The sequence below is a fragment of the Dermacentor albipictus genome, unplaced genomic scaffold (assembly GCF_038994185.2).
Source record: "Dermacentor albipictus isolate Rhodes 1998 colony unplaced genomic scaffold, USDA_Dalb.pri_finalv2 scaffold_12, whole genome shotgun sequence".
Taxonomy (NCBI): Eukaryota; Metazoa; Arthropoda; class Arachnida; order Ixodida; family Ixodidae; genus Dermacentor; species Dermacentor albipictus.
The window spans coordinates 2804918-2821292 of NW_027225566.1; the positions used below are offsets into that span (position 1 = coordinate 2804918).

Sequence of the window (16375 nt, forward strand, 5' to 3'; positions counted from 1 at the left end):
ATCAATTGTGATAATGGCAGGCTGTTCCAATCTGTTACAGTGCGTGGGAAGAAGAAAAACTTGAAGAGGTTAGTTCGGGTGTTATAAGGTGTTAAAGAATCAGCGTGACGATGCCGTGTTCGGCGCGCTGTAAGTAATTTAACATAAGCCTGTGGGTCGACGGTCAAACAGTTGTTTTTAAGCAAGAAAAGAAACTTCAGTGTATTTTCCTGCATAGTTGTAGCGTTTGAATATTATGTTGATTCATTAGGTTAGTAGGAGAGTAACTCAGTCTATATTTAGAAAAAATAAACCTGACAGCTTTACGTTGGACCACCTCTAAAGCGTTAATGTTAATTTTGTTACAGGGATCCCGCAGAATGCATGCATATTGTAGTTTCGGTCAGATGAGTGAAGTGTAAGCCACTAATCAAGTACCAGAGGCAGCGTGGTTTAGTTTGTGCTTGAGGAGACAAAGCTTCCTGAAAGACGAGTTACATACGTTAGAAATGTGGCTATTCCAGCTGAGGTCACTGGTTATTGTGATTCCAAGATATTTGTACTGTCTGACTTTGGTCAGCGGTTCAGAGTCAAGGTTATAGACAAACGACTTTTTTTTGTTATGGACAGGTACACAGTTTTTTCTCTGTTCAATTCCATGCCGGACCAACTGCACCAGGAAATAATGTTTTGAAGGTCAGAGTTAAACATTAATTGATCTTCGTAGCAAGTAACCTCGTTAAACCACACACAATCGCCAGCAAATAGGCTAACTTGAACAGGACGAGAAATTTCATTAGTAATGTCGTTTATGTATATTAGAAATAGTAAAGGTCCTAGCACGCTACTTTGAAGTACTCCAGAGGTTACTGAAAGTTCGTTAGAAGAGTAATTATCAACTGAAACAAACTGCTACCGATTAGACAGATAAGCCACCACCCAGTTAATAATGTAGGCTGGAAGGTTTATCGACTGTAGTTTTTCTATAAGTATAATGTGAGGAGCAAGGTCAAACGCTTTCTTAAAGTCTAAAAATATTACGTTAATTAGGCTTCAAGAGCACTTGCAAAGTTGTGAATAATTGTGGTTAATTGTGTCACAGCAGAGAAACCCCTTCGGAAACCATGCTGATGAGGGGACAGTACATTGTTGTCACTTAGGAATTTGGTTATTTCATTAGCTATAATATGTTCGATTAACTTGCAACAGGATGAAGTTAATCATATCAGACGATAACTAGTTACTAGGGTTTTGTCAACTTTTTTTCAGTATGGGAAGGGCACGTGTAGTTAGCGAGTCTGTAGGAAGATTAGCCGAACATTACGAGGAACGGAAGATAACAACAAGAAAAGGGGCTAACGCTTCAGCGTATCTGCGCAGAAAAGCATTCGGTATGTTGTCTGTATCAGCGTACCGGTGGAAGGAGGCGGAATAACCTTTATTTTCGGACAGCAGATTTGAGGCCCAGGCCTCTCCACCTAGGCCTTGAACCTTTGGGCCCTGGTGGCATCTTCGGCCTGCTGGATTGCCTGGAGTTGGTCTTCCGGTGCACAGCTGAGCAACGCGGTCTCCCACTGCTCTCTGGTCTTGTTTATATTATTCTGTGTCAGTGTCCTAGGACAAGCTCAAACCATATGTTGTAGGTCTGCCCTTTCTTGACAGAATCTACATCGAACCGTGTAAAGGTCGAAGTAGTAGCGGTGGTAGGCCCCCGGGTTCGGATATGCATCTGTTTGTAAGAGGCGCCATGCCGTCGCTTGCCGTCTACTCAGCGAGGAGTGTGCCGGGGGGAAATGGGTCCTTCCCAATTTATAGTGTTTGGTGATCTCGTTAAAGCTGGCCATCCGGTCTCTCTCCGTTCCCAGTATTTGTTGCGTCTAACCTGCGCGTCCCGTCAGTTCTCGAGCCAGCTTGTGCGCTATTTCTTCTCAGGAAGGGAGGAGTGTGCGGGTGCCCATATAATGTGAACGTCTTGATCTTCGTGAAAGTTGTTTAAAATTATCAGTGCTTTCGGCAAGATTCTTCCTTTCTCGTAGTTCTTGACGGCTGTATTGGAGTCGCTTACTGCGATGTTAGCCTCCGTCGAGGCTATTGCCTGTGCTAAGGCTGCATCCTCCGCCACCTCCGCGTTTCCTGCTTTTACTGTGCCACTAACTCTGCAGTCACCCTCTAGACTCGTACCAACTATCGACATACTCTGTCTATTTGCGCACTCCACCGCGTCCACATAGACCACGTGCCTGGCACTACGGAATCTTTTGTGGAGAACTCTCGCTCTTGGGATTCTTCTATCTTGGTGAAACTCCGGGTGCCTGTTCCTAGGAATTGGGGGTATTGATAGACGTTCCCTTATGTTTCTTGCGATGTCTCTCCGCACTCCACGCTGTGCTTCGTAGGTTATTCCGATGTCATTTAAGATGTGTTTCCCCGTCAAACTCTGTGTAAGTCTTTCATACTGCGCTACTCTCTGGGACTCAATAAGTTCGTCTAATGTGTTGTTCACGCCGAGCGCCAGGAATTTCTCATTTGACGTAATTACCGGAAGTCCCAAGGCTTGCTTAACGCCCTTCTAATAATGCATTCTATCTTGTCCTTCTCTGCAGCATAGAGCTTGAGCAAAGGGCCCACATATACAATACGACTGATTACGAAGGTTTCTATTAATCGAATGAGGTGGTGCTCTTTCATGCCATAGTGCATGTTGGATATCCGCTTTATTATTCTGATTGTTTCTTGAACACTATTGTCCGGTAGTCCAATGATTTCTCCATTGTGGCCGTTTTTGGAAATGCGAAGTCCCAGTATTCTCAGGCTCGCCACTATCAGTATCGTGGTGCCTTCTACTGTGACCACAGTGCCCGGCCTTTCGTTACTGCTTTTTCGACCCCTGCATGTGGGTCTATAGAGCAGTTCTGATTTTTGCGAGGAACATCTCAGTTCCTTGTCTCTGATGCAGTCTTCGACCGTCTTTACTGCTGTTTCGAGGATCGCTTCCACCCACCACCCAAAGGCTGATGTCGTCCGCGTATTGGCTGTGTCCGACTCCTATCATTTCGAATCTCGTAGGAAGACCGATCATTGCCACGTTGAATAGAAAGGGAGATAAAACTGAACAATACGGGATACTCTAATTGCCTAGTTTGAGTACCTCCGATCTGTATTCTCCAATTGAAATTTTTGCGGTACGGTCCATTGAGAAATCTTTGATGTACGCGTATGTTTTACGTCCTACACCCAGCTTCTGGAGATTTTGTAGTATTGCCTTATGCGTGCCAGTGTCAAAGACCTTAGTTAGATTGAGACCTAGTATCGCCTTGGTGTCTACAGTTTTCTCGCCCGCATCTATGATCTGATGTTTTAGTATAAGCATAATATCTTGCGTCGATAACTTGAGTCGAAATCCAACCATATGTGGGTAAAGCCCTCCATCATCCGTGTATGTCGAGAGGCGTATGAGGACCACATGTTCAGTGAGTTTACCGACGCAGGATGTTAGTGATATGGGCCTTAAGTTCGTCAGTTGTGGTTTCTTTCCAGGCTTCGGTATAAAAATGATTTGGGCTGATTTCCATTGACTTGGAATGCCACCTTGCGCCCAGCAGTTATTCATGCAGTTCGTTAGAGCTCAGGTGGATACAACGTCGTGGTTCCTGAGTGTTTTGTTGCCTATCCCATCAGGTCCTCGTGCAGATTTCGGGTGCATGTCTGTTTAGGTTCATATCTTAATTCTGCCTCCGCAATGGAGGCACTGAGATCAGGATTCTCGTTAACTAGGTAATCCAGTAGTCGTTGTTTACCGGCATCTCCAACGTACATTTTTTGGAGCTCTCGAAAAAGCTCTTCTTCTGTACCGTCGCCGCTGTGTATACCATTCTGCAGATTGTGTCTTTGTATGGTTTTTGTACTGCCCAGGTGCAAGAGGTACAGCGAATGTTCCAGGTCTTGCACATTCCTATCTGCCTTTCCATCAAGTCGCACGTGGCTTGCCACGTTTGCTAGGTTAACCATTTGCATATATCTCGATTCCCTTGTTTAATTCCAAAATACTCTACCTTAATTTCCGATTATGTTTTCTGCATTTTTCATCTTCCCAGCATGCTGCCTGTCGCTTCCCACATGTGCAATAATCTGCTATCCATTTCCTCTATCCATGGCTCCTCTGCAACTGTTATGGTAGCTCGTTTAACGCCTTCTTGTAGTTCCTCTGCCCATCTCTCTATGTCCATTATAGCGTCTTCCGCATCTTCCTGTAGAATTTTGCGGATAGAGTCCCATTCTACAAGTTTCAGTTCTCTACCCGTCTTATTCCTTAGGCCTGCTTGTCCCGTTGTGATGATATCGTGGTCACTACCTAAGCTTTCCTGCATGTTTGTCCATTGCGAATCTGCTACATTCTTTGTAAATGCGATATCTGCTGTCGCATCCTTGGTAACGCTGTTTCCTATTCTGGTTGGGGCGTGCAGGTCAGTCATGAGCGTTAGTTCTTCGTGCTGAGCTTCTCGCCATAGGCTTCAGCCCTTATTGTTCTCTATGCAGTATCCTCAAGCTGCGTGTGGCCCGTTAAAATTGCCGATCATGACTAGCGCCCGTTTTTCCGCTAAGCTTAACGCTTTGCGGAATAGGGGACCGAATTTGGGCTTGTGTTCGGGTGGACTGCGTATGTTAAGAATAAATAGACTTCTCTCTTCTTTACAAGAGGGGATTATTTCAGTTCGACGGTGTCTATGCCGCGCATGCCGGTGTCGTGCTCGACAGCCGAGCGGTTTCTGTGTATCAGCGTCGTGATGGTTACCTTGTCGCCAGAAGCACTGTAGGATTTACACCCCCATAATTTTGCCATCCCCCGGTCTTCTGGAGGGCAATGAGAACTGGCGTTTCCTTACTTGTTACGAACTGCTGCAGGTTTCCCCGCTTGCGACGATACCCGCGGCAGTTCCCTTGCCAAACCACGTATTGGTTACGCGGCGCCATGTTGATTTATCTGTTCTTCCCCGGTGGCCTTGCTTTTTCCTAACGCATTCGGCCTGCTATACGGTTTGCTTTTAACCGGTCCTGCGCCTGCCGGCCTAATATCCTTTGGTGTGCTTTCTAGCACCGCTACTGTAGTATCTAATCCATCGCATTGTTGTTTAATCTCTACATACATGTTTGCCATTTGTTGCTGTAACCCACCAAACATTTCTTTAAATATTCCCATAACCTCGCTGATTACAAAGACGCTCTTTTCCTCAACCGTTTCTTGCGCCCTCCTTTTGTGTGGTGGTGCTTCCCCATTCGTTTGTATGGGAACTGGTGTTGGAGCTCGTCTTGGGGTCGAAGCCCTACTGGTGGAGGGTGTGTTGCTATTCTTTCTTTGTTGCTGTAGCTTCGTGTTTTCTGCCTTGAGCTGCTTGATCTCATCTTTAAGCGTTGCATTCTCACGGGCAATTTATTCTAACATGTTGCTAATCTTCGTCATTTCCTGTTCTAGGGCGGATCCCTTAGCTTTAGGCGATTGAGTAGCAGTGCCGAGCTTCGCCAGCTCATCTGTGCTTTGCCCCCGTTTCCCCCTCGATCAGTTCTCGAACCGGACCTCGACCTTGATCTCGTCGACGATCTGGCCCTGAACCTAGAGCGTCCGCAACCGGCTTCCCCGGGCAGTCACGGGAAGGAACCGGACCGGTCTATTCGATAGTTTTTCCTGCTTGTTTCTTCATTGACGGTTGAGGGCTGCTTGCTAGCTACAGTCTTATGATTATTGTTGTTGCTCCCTCTGGCTTCTTTGTAGTTGAGGTAGTAGTACTCTTCCTCTTCCGCCTCTTTTTCTTCCCTCCTCTGTCGCTCCCAGCGGGGTCTCCTGACCAGGTACGGTATCTTGTATCTTGCCTTGAACTTCTTGTCTCCCGTGAGGTGGTCCTTGCCGCAGAGTGGGCACTCCGCTTCGCAGTTGTGATCCTTCTGTGGATTTTCGCACCCACACCCTTGACAAATCATGTCTTCAGGGTAGGGGCACAAATGCTTTCGATGTGCTTTTTGTACAAGGATCATTGGATAAGCAGCGCTCCATATCTCGGATATCTTGGGACGTTAAAACCTGCAAATAAAACAATCACGTTGTCTGTGTTACCCATTCTCTAGGATTGTGCGACGTGACCAGACTGGTCACTATGTCCTCCGGACCCTCCTCCTTGGATATTGCTCTCATGAGACCCTTGGATGTGTTATCAGGAGCGGCTCTGTAAGCACTTGTTTCAAATGATTGTTCTCTAAAGCGGAGCTTAATGATAGCCCCATATTTCCTGGTCCGGTCCTCAGAAGACGTGATCAGCACCACTAAAATTCGCTTGCTGTTTATGCATATGCTGTCTTCCTCCGCTGTCTTTCGACCGACCCTGGCTGCGTTGCGTAGGCAGCAGTAAACGCGATACAGCTTGTAGTCCGATACGTTAAGCCCGCCACGTGGACGTGCGATATCTCTGAAATCTTCTTTGGCAGATTAGACAGCCTACTTGCTTTGCTGATTTGTTGCACTTTGCGCTCCTTCTTTCATTTGTTTCCATTAGTTGCTTCCCCGACGAAGGTTTTTCCCTACTGCTTGTGTCCCGCCAATCCGATACCACACTTCTTTGTGCCTCTTCTAACTTCACACCAACCTGATTCTTTTCCGAACTCCTCCGGTTGCATTTCTTCGCCTTCCATGCTCACGACTGCCATCATGGAGTGGCGACTGGGTATCTCCGTCGGTGCGCTAGGCCGAGCTCTCTCAGCCACCGCTGCGGCGGAGGCGTTCGCGTTAGGCGTCGCTCTCCTGCCACGCCCAGTGAGAGGAAAGAATAATTGATGGCCGAAAAACGGGCCCACCTGGTAGAGAATAGTATCCTTGGAGTCCTTGGCACTTGTTCTTTTCATTATCAATGGATTTCTCCACAAAATGCAATTTTCCTCCGAGAATCATAAGAAACTTCGTAGCTGACGCAACGTGCATCCGCACTCCATGGCTTCTCCCGGTGGGGTAGGGATTTTTCAAAAACGAAGTACAATATATTGTCTGAGCCAGTCACTCTTCTGATGCAGATTTGCAATAATATAGTGGAGACTACGCACTGTCTAGCCTAACATGAGGTAGCTCACAAACATCTGAAAGCTGCTTCTCTGGATGTGATGGTGACACTGTGTAACACTAGGAACATCTTCGCAAACTGCATGGCAATGCCCACAGAAATGGCTCTGTATTGTGTGTGTGTGTGTGTGTGTGTGCGTGTGTGTTCTTCCGTTTTTTTTCTTTCATTCTTTTTTTCTCTCTCTCACCTACCCTATCCCTCTGCCCCTCCCGGTAGAAGGTAGCCAAGCGGAGATAATCTGGGGTTATCCTCCCTAATTTTCATTTGAATTTTCTCCCTCTTCTCTACAGAAGTAGCTAACGTACTCAGAGTCGGGCCAGGTTGTCCGATTTCTGTGAGCATCTCACAATATGTATTAGTAACGTCGCGTTCAGATAATACAAGTTCTGTGGCCAGGGCACTGAAGAAACTGCGTTGGGATACTGGGTGACTTAAAGCATTGATTACTTGCTATCTTTTCGGGCTACCTCGTAGTGTATTTCGTCCTCATTGTGCAAGAGGCGTTAGATCAGCATTGACATATCGCATTTCAAGATTGTTTGAAAGTTGTTGCTGTTTCGTATTCATCTTACCTAAAAACCCAGTGAAAAGGAATATATTGACGCCATTTTGCAACACATACTACTGTATTTATTTTATTAGTACTTCGGCGGTCTTTCAATACATTTCAATTGGTCGCGAGCCTTCCGCGTAACGCTGTGGGAGAGCTTCATATAGCTGCCCGCAGTGTACGCACCGCGGCGCTGGCGCAAGTGGAGGTGGACTGCACCAGACGCCAAACGAACGCCACAGGTTTTCTGTGCGTACGCTGGCTATTGCGCAACGGTGGACTGCCTGTATCGGCGTGTGAATATTGCTGACACCACGTGCAAATTGCCGCTCTGTACAGTGTTCAGAGACTTAAACGCAAACAATTTCGAAACATCTACAACGCCTTGTTTAATTCCCAGGTAAAACTGCGCTCGCAACAGCGGCTTAATTTTTAATTCAAAGTGTACCTTGGGAATACCCCATCGTTAGAAACCGACCACACAGCAAGTTCACGTCACGCCTTTTATGTAATTGCGCGTAAAAGAAACCTGCGTTTCGAACTAACTTAGTTAACCAACTCATTAACTAACCAAACAAATAGGTAATTACTAAATGAATTATCAAATTATGAACTAGCTAACGTAGCTTACCAACTAATGTAACAACTACATTTACGAACTAAGCTGAATAGTAAGTAACTAAATAAATAAGGTAACTAACAAAACTAATTAACTAATCAAACTAACAAAGCTAACCGACTGATTAACTAAGTTACCTCACCGACATTACAATATTATTCTCTAATAGCCTACCTAACTATAACTCAGCAAATATAGTTAACTTAGTAACTAGTCAACTAATAACTAACACAGTTAACCAGCTAAGTTAACTAACCTAACCTAACCAGCTAGCTAACCTAGCAGTTAACTAACCTAACTAGCCAGCTAGCTAACCAGTTAACACAGCTAACCAAATGTGACTGTCTTATCCAATTAACAAACCAGACAAAGTGCAAATGGAGACGGCCGAACGAAAAGGTTTGTTCAAGGAAAGCTACTAGGCAGGAAAGGGCGACGTCAGTCATAAAATGGTGCCGTGTATAAGTTAAGCACAAACGCATCGCACATTAAATTATTTTGCCAACAGTTGTCATTGCATGCTCACTCTGCAATCATACAAAAATAAATGTGGGAGAGGCGCCTTTCGTCGTCAAAAATTTGCATGATCGCGCAGCGCGGCCAACTGGCTCGGCAGATTAACCTTTTTCTTACGCCAGTGCCTCCGGTGCCACCACCTGTCCTTATATGAAACTTTCGGGTAAGTTTCATATAAGTTTCATTTTTCTCCCCTTCCCTCCTTGTGCTCCTATCAATATTGTTATTTTCCCCCCTAGTGCCATGGCGACATAGTTAACGACTGCACAGCTCAGTGACGCAGTTGCGCTTATCCACGGCCAAGCTCATTCTTTTGTTTCGGAAGTCTTTAGGTCCTTTTTTTCGCTCATCAATAAACGAAGTTGTTTGTCTGTGTGCACACGCACTGACAAGTTTCACCAGCTGCTTCAAGTGGCAAGATCCAAAAAATTTTAAGACAATGCAACGGAAATAAAAATATGTTTTCTTCTTGACAACGCGATGCTAGCGGCATCGCGGATGTGTGAAAACCACTAATTAACTAAATAATGGAGCTAAGGATTCCGAACTACTTTCTAATGGTTTACTCAGTGAAACATGCTGCAATTGCAGAATCGAAATGGGACAGTTCTCGAGACACTTAGTAGGAATCTTGAGGCTGGCACCGGTTTCAAGCTATTCGTCCTCAAGCTGTATCTCAACTTACTCAGATGATCCATTTAGCTTTGCTTCAAATGGTGCGAGGGAGGCGCGTAGCGGAAGTATTGAATCGCTAACAACTTCGTACCTCTTACTAAGTTTAGGAAGGGATCTCTCGAAGCTTGTGCAACCGTCAGGACACCTTGTACATTCACTGAGCACTGACGGACTACATTTCAGTGGCAGCAACATAAGTACCCTAAAATATTTATTTGAGAAACAATTCAACGCATTTCCGTAGACTACGTGCGAAGATGGTTGCCTGTTTGAATCGCGTCCCGGTCGCCGCTAATGGAAAGACCTGAGCTGAGGCATGTTCAGCACTATATTCTAAATTTAGGCGTAGAAGACCAGCCAAGGCCTGTGCGATCAACTAGCCAGAGCCCTCGAGTCTCAAATGTCACCAACGCGAACAGTCTGGCATAATGCTCAAGGTCTGAGGCTCAACTTAGGTGCCTTCTAACTTCGTGTCGCTGCTCGCGAGAACTGCATAATCAGTCGGTTATTATCACACAATTAACGATGTCCGCCGCCATTGTAGAAACTTGTTTATACAAATGAAGGCACTGGCATCTGCATTGAACTGCCGTAAAAATTTCTAAGCGCAGCTTTTTTCTAAATTGCAGACTGTCCGGGTTTCGTGTCCTTTCATGCTGCATCGTCGAGTCGGACCCAGCCAACAAGGTCGCATTGCACGTAATTGAATCATAAAACAGAGCCAGTGCGCGCCCTTGTATTCTGCACAGCAAATCGCAACGCAAAGGCATGTACATGCACGCAATATTGGCTCACAGGTGTCTGTAAAGCAGACGGAACTCTTAGTATAAGACCGCATCATGTTTAACGGCTTCTTTGATTTGACGCCAACGTTTTTGACCTGCGATGAACGCATTGCCACTCGACACTCGAGGCATACCACAAACTGCACTTTTGATACGCGCGTGACTCTCGCCACCCATGACAGACAGCGCGTGTGCCAGCGCAGTACGTGCTGGAGCTCGCACTTTGCCACATACCTCGTAGAACGAGGGCACAAGACCCATGATATGATCACTGAAGCCTGAACATCGCCGTTTCCCGACGTGGCGAGACTAGGCGCGCATAGTGCATAAGCTCGAACACCATCTTTTCAAATAATGGTCCCGGCTTGCGAACGCAGAGAAGAGGCCAACATGAGTGAATGATGCTCCGAAATCGAGAGCCCTTGAAGCCTTAATACCGCACAATTGTCGGTGACATATGTCCCAGTATTTAACAAGGTTGCTAATAACGGTACTCGGAAAATAACTTTCAAAATGGTTAACTTGGAAAAGAGACACTTGACGGAGATTTCTGCATGACTTCGTAGTTACTCGTGTATTGCCAGTGCCTCACCTAAGAAAACTTAGAATCATGTTGGCAATGTTTAAATGGTGACATCATGAGCGCAAGTTGTATTGCACACATGTACAACAACATGGGATTTTCCAAGGCAGTGTTTTTACTTCTTCCAGTTGTATTCTGGTCCTTGTTGATTATTCTTGTGCTGTTGCATCATTTCGTCTACCCCAGATGTGTTACCTGTTGCCACCATTAATCGGAGGTCCCCTTGAGAGCCTTTACTGCGGGACTACTTGTCTATAAAAATAATATATACAATAGAATAGAATTTATTGACAGGAAAGAAGCTAGTGCGTTGGGAAGAGGGAAGAGTCAAAGTACTAGGATGGGTTAAGATGGGGATGGGATAAGAGAAGTGGTGAGTATAAAAAGAAAATGTGCATGTAAGAGTATGCAGATAGTTAATAAAATCTAAAATTCAAATGACAAACTCTTTGGACCTTCAACCTTCCACACATATCTATTTTGTAGCTGTCTATTCAAAAAAGACGGTGTACGGCGTACTGTAAACGGCAAGCATGTGCAATATGTTCAGGTGTCAACAAAGGCAGACGCTTTCTACTACATCATCACATAAAGTATCACATTGGTCTCTAATTTCGTCGGTGTCCAGTTGACTACTTTCTACGCATCATAACAAGTAACAATAGAGGAAGGAAGACATATTTCGTGACATAACACAAATAGAAAGGTGGAGTGAAGTCAACCAATGCATTACCTCAAATATTCTCGGTGCCGAAGGACCTGGCTGTCCAGGGGGACCTGGCAAACCCCTGGGCCCGGGTGTGCCTGGCAAACCATCTATTCCGGGCTGTCCTGGTGGACCTTGTTGTCCGGGAACGCCCTGTAACAGACGACTGGCATCAGTAGTCGGTGTCATGTGCCCTAAGGAATTCGCCGTTGCGACAGCAACGGCGAACGAACGCCGATGGTTTCAGCGCGGAGACCAGTACCACCATGCGGAGCCGAGGAAGCGCAGGAAGTTCATCTCATCTACTCAATTGTAGGTCACGACGCCGCCCGCAATCGCGTGTCCGGAGTTACGAGTACCTAGCGGTCTCGGAAGGCACTGTGGCACGTGTCCTGCATGAGTGTGCAACTACGTCGTGCACACCCGCTCGGTGTAAGGGATTAAACAGGTGAACTTCGCTGGCAGTTTAGAATGATAGCTTTCTCGTCCAAGCGCATGCGGTTAGCGTCGGTCGATCTCAATTAGAGACTGAAGGAGCGGAAACTCCGCATGACTCAAGCCTGGGTTGCCTATAGGATGTTACAGATATTTGTGTTTCCAGTTCTCTAAAGGCAGCAACCTGAACTTTTCGAACGCTAAGATATGCGCCCCATCATTCTATGCCCGGTAACAAACCAGCTAGCACCATCATTCAACTCCACCTATGCAGTGAGCACTGCTCCACATAAATAGTGCTTCCACTACGAAGCATTGACACTTGCCCTACAGCAATTGAAGCTGGCGAATATATATATATATATATATATATATATATATATATATATATATATATATATATATATATATATATATCACCGAGAATAACGGGGGTTAACCATGGGGCCCAATTTTTATTAGTCACATCATAAGAAGCCAACAAACACCGACACCACCAACAACATGGGGGCAATTACTTGTGCTTAATAAATGAAATGAAGAAATGTTTAAATTAATGGCAAATAAAGCGTATGAAAAAACAACTTGCCGCAGGTGGAAAGCGAACCCACAACCATCGCATTTCGCGTGCGATGCTCTACCAATTGAGCTACTGTGGCGTCACTTGCCCATCCACTTTCATGGGTATTTGTGTGTCCTAGTAGAACCCTGGGAGTGTGTCTTAGTAGAACCCTGGGAACATTGATGCCTTCAGGTAGCATATGTGGGTTTATTGACCCAGTTGCCTTCACCCAAAAAGATCACGTTCTCGTGACGGCTGCCGCGAAAAGGACGTTCCAGACGTTCCACGTCCGCCGCCAAGGTCGGTGAGTGGTGGCGCTGGCTAACACTCCCAGGGTTCTACTAGGACGCATAAATACCCAAGAAAGTGGATGGGGAAACGACACCGCGGTAGCTCAATGGGTAAAGCATCGCACGCGAAATGCGTAGGTTATGGGTTCGGTTTCCACAAGCGGGAAGTTGTTTTTAACCCACTTTATTTTCCATTAATTTATCGTTTCCTCATTTCATTTATTAAGCACAAGTAATTTCCCCTATGTTGTCGGTGTGTGTTGGCCTATGATATGACTATATGTATATATATATATATATATATTGTGTTGGCGCCACATGCACATGTGAATGAATGAATGAATGTTTGGAGTTTATTGGCGCAAGGGCCAGGTATGGCCAAAGAGCACCAAGCCAGTGTTGATGAATTCGCAATGTAGTTATGAGTTCAATGAGGTTCATGTGACATGGCTGTAAAGGGGCCTTAAAAATAGTCGCTCTATAGTGCGTAAAATCTATCTGTTATAAGATTGTGTCGATGATAATGACATGTTCTATGAGCAATAAAATCCATCGTGAGAGAATGATGCATTATAAAAGATATGTGAGATGGTAAAATTACCTGGAGCACTACTGCCTCGCCAGAGCCCTTGAAATACAAGGCATGAAGGCATGTCCTATACAGTATGACAATCACAGCGACATCCTCTCTAGAGAGGACGCGCTACGAATGTATGGGACTAATAACGTGTAGGACAACATCTCTGAGGAAACCTAGGACAGCGTCTGTACTAAAAAGCGGTTCTGGACTGAGAAACATTACACGATGGAGAGGAATCTGTTGACGGTATGCTAAGGAAAAATGTCTCCTTCTCTCAGATTCGGCTTTCCGACACTCCAGGAGGACGTGGAGCACGGTGAGCCTCTCCCCGCATCTGCCAGAGGTTGGAGGGCCATTTTCGGTGAGTAAAAAGTTATCGGTGCCAAATGTGTGTCTATTCTAAGACGACAGGATAGGACATCTGTCCGACGTGATTTTATTGCAGAAGGCCAGAACCCTAATTGTGGATTTATTACGTGGAGCTTATTATTTGTTTCCCTGTCCCACAAACGTTGCCAGTAGTTTCGCAGTTTCCTGCGCAAGAAGGGCCTCAGATCTGTGACAGGGACTGCAGCGGTAGGATGAACAGAATGCCATGCAATTGATGTGGCAATCTGGTCCGCCAGAAGGTTACCTTCGATGCCCCTATGACCCGTCACCCAGCATATGATGACATGCTGGTTACATATATACGCTTTACATAAGACAGAATATAGTTCATTGATTACTGGACTTTTGTGCTTACAAAATGACATCAAAGCCTTCACAGTGCTTAGGGAGTCCGTATATATAACAGATTTTATTTAGTTTTGTTTTCCTTATATGCTTTACAGCCGACAGCAGTGCGCAGGCCTCAGCCGTAAAGATTCTTGCTTCCGGATGCAGTACATCGGATTCCGAGAAGGATGGGCCGACGGCTGCATAGGACACCCCCTCGCGTGACTTCGGTGCGTCTGTGTAGAACTCCATGCAGCAGTGTTTGTATTGGAGTTCCCGGAAATGCATTTGGATTTCAATCTCTGGAGCGTGTTTTGTAACTTGCATGAAAGGTATATCGCATTGTATCATCTGCAACTCCCAAGGAGTTAGCAGCTTAGCTGGAGGCATTAGGCGATGTTTGAGGATTGGGACATCCATTTCAACACTAAGCTCCCTCACACGAAGTGAGAAGGACTGTCTTACCGAGGAACAATTACGGAAAAGTGTATCATATGTCATATCGTTAAGGGTATTAAAACACGGATGTTCACGGATGATTAGAGTGGACTTTCAGGAAATATGTTTGGCTGATGTATGTTCTCTGGAGATGGAGCGACCACTCATTTGATTCGACATACAAACTTTCAGTGGGACTTGTTTTGAAAGCGCCAGAGGCCAGTCTAATTCCGCAATGGTGAACCGGATCTAGCGTCTTTAGCGCGCTCGGGTCTGCAGAATGATAAATCACGGCACCGTAGTCCAATCGTGATCGAATGAGGCTTTTGTGAAGATTCATCAAGCATTTTCTATCGCTTCCCCATGCTGTATGGGATAAAATTTTCAGTAAGTTCATTGTTTTTAAGCATTTCACCTTGAGATACTTTATGTGTGGAATAAATGTTAGTTTAGAGTCAAGTATGATACCTAAGAACTTGTGCTCTTTGTTCACAGGGATTTGCTGGCCATACATTTGGATATAGGGATCTGCAACGAGGCCTCTCTTTCTTGCGAAAAGCACACAAGAAGTTTTGTTCGGGTTCACTTTAAATCCGTTTTCGTCTGCCCATTTAGATACTTTGTTCAAGCCCTGTTGTACGTGCCTCTCACACACTGCAAGGTTGCAGGATATGAAACCTATTTGTATATCATCTACGTAAACAGAATAACAAATGACTGGCGGTAATGAAGCACGAAGGGTGTCCATTTACACGATAAAGAATGTGCAGCTAAGCACACCTCTTTGAGGTACACCATTTTCTTGTATAAAAGTTCGCGACAATACATTGCCGATTGTCACGCGGAAGGTGCGTTTCGACAGATAGCTTTCTATTATGTTAGCATATTTCCACGGATGCCCATCCCCGACATGTCTCGTAAGATCCCGTATTGCCAGGTCGTGTCGTACGCCTTCTCCATATCGAGGAATATCGATAAGAAGAACTGTTTATGTACAGATGCATCGCGGATATTTGCTTCAATGCGTACAAGATGATCAGTCGTGGACCACCCTTCTCCGAAGCCACAATGATAGGGATCAAGCATATTGTTCAGTTCCAGAAAATGTATTAGTCTACGATTAATCATTTTTTCGAATAGCTTATAAGACAACTTGTAAGAGCTATCGGGCGATAGCTTGCCGCCAAGGAAGGGTCTTTGCCGAGCTTCAAGACGGGAATAACAATAGCCTCCTTCCATGAGGATGGGAGGTATCCGGCAGCCCAAGGAGAGGTGAAAAGTGCCAGAAGTGTCATTTGTGTGTCTTCGTGTAAGTTCTTAATCATGTCATAGATGATTCTATCAGCTCCCGGAGCAGAGCTTCTACATGTGCTCAATGCAGCTTTAAGCTCGGCAATATTAAAAGGACGGTTATATGGTTCATCCGGACGGCATTTACGATCAAGTGCCTTAAGTTCAGCTAAGTGTTTGTATTTGAGGAATCATTTTGTCTAATGTGTGTAGCTTGATACATATTCGAAGTATTCGCCCAGAGCGTTCGCCTGGTCCTCCAAGGTAGTCCCTTGGTCGTCCACTAAGGGCAGAGGGTGGATTTGTTGCCCCTTTATCTTTCTTACACCATTCCAAACTTTAGATTCTTTAGCATAGGATGTGATGCCCGAGGGAAACTTCTCCCAGCTGGCTCTCCTTGCCTGTCTCCGCGTGCGCCTCCCTTGTGACTTTACCAGTTTAAATTCAATAAGGTTTTCTGCAGTCGGGGAGCGACGCAGCAAGCCCCACGCTTTGTTTTGTTTCTTTCGTGCCAGTCTGCACAGTTCATTCCACCAGGGTACCCGTCTTG

General features: G+C 45.5%; 1 protein-coding gene across 4 annotated transcripts in view; it reads right to left on the reverse strand.

Moving 5' to 3' along the window:
* The window catches only part of LOC135921356 (collagen alpha-1(XVIII) chain-like), an 840088-nt gene that overhangs the window by 289860 nt on the left and 533853 nt on the right, over positions 1–16375 (reverse strand). For all 4 annotated transcript variants that reach the window (XM_065455691.1, XM_065455690.1, XM_065455689.1 and 1 more), the window contains one exon: positions 11541–11666. In XM_065455691.1, coding sequence (XP_065311763.1) covers positions 11541–11666 — 126 coding nt within the window. The remainder of the gene's footprint in view (positions 1–11540; positions 11667–16375) is intronic.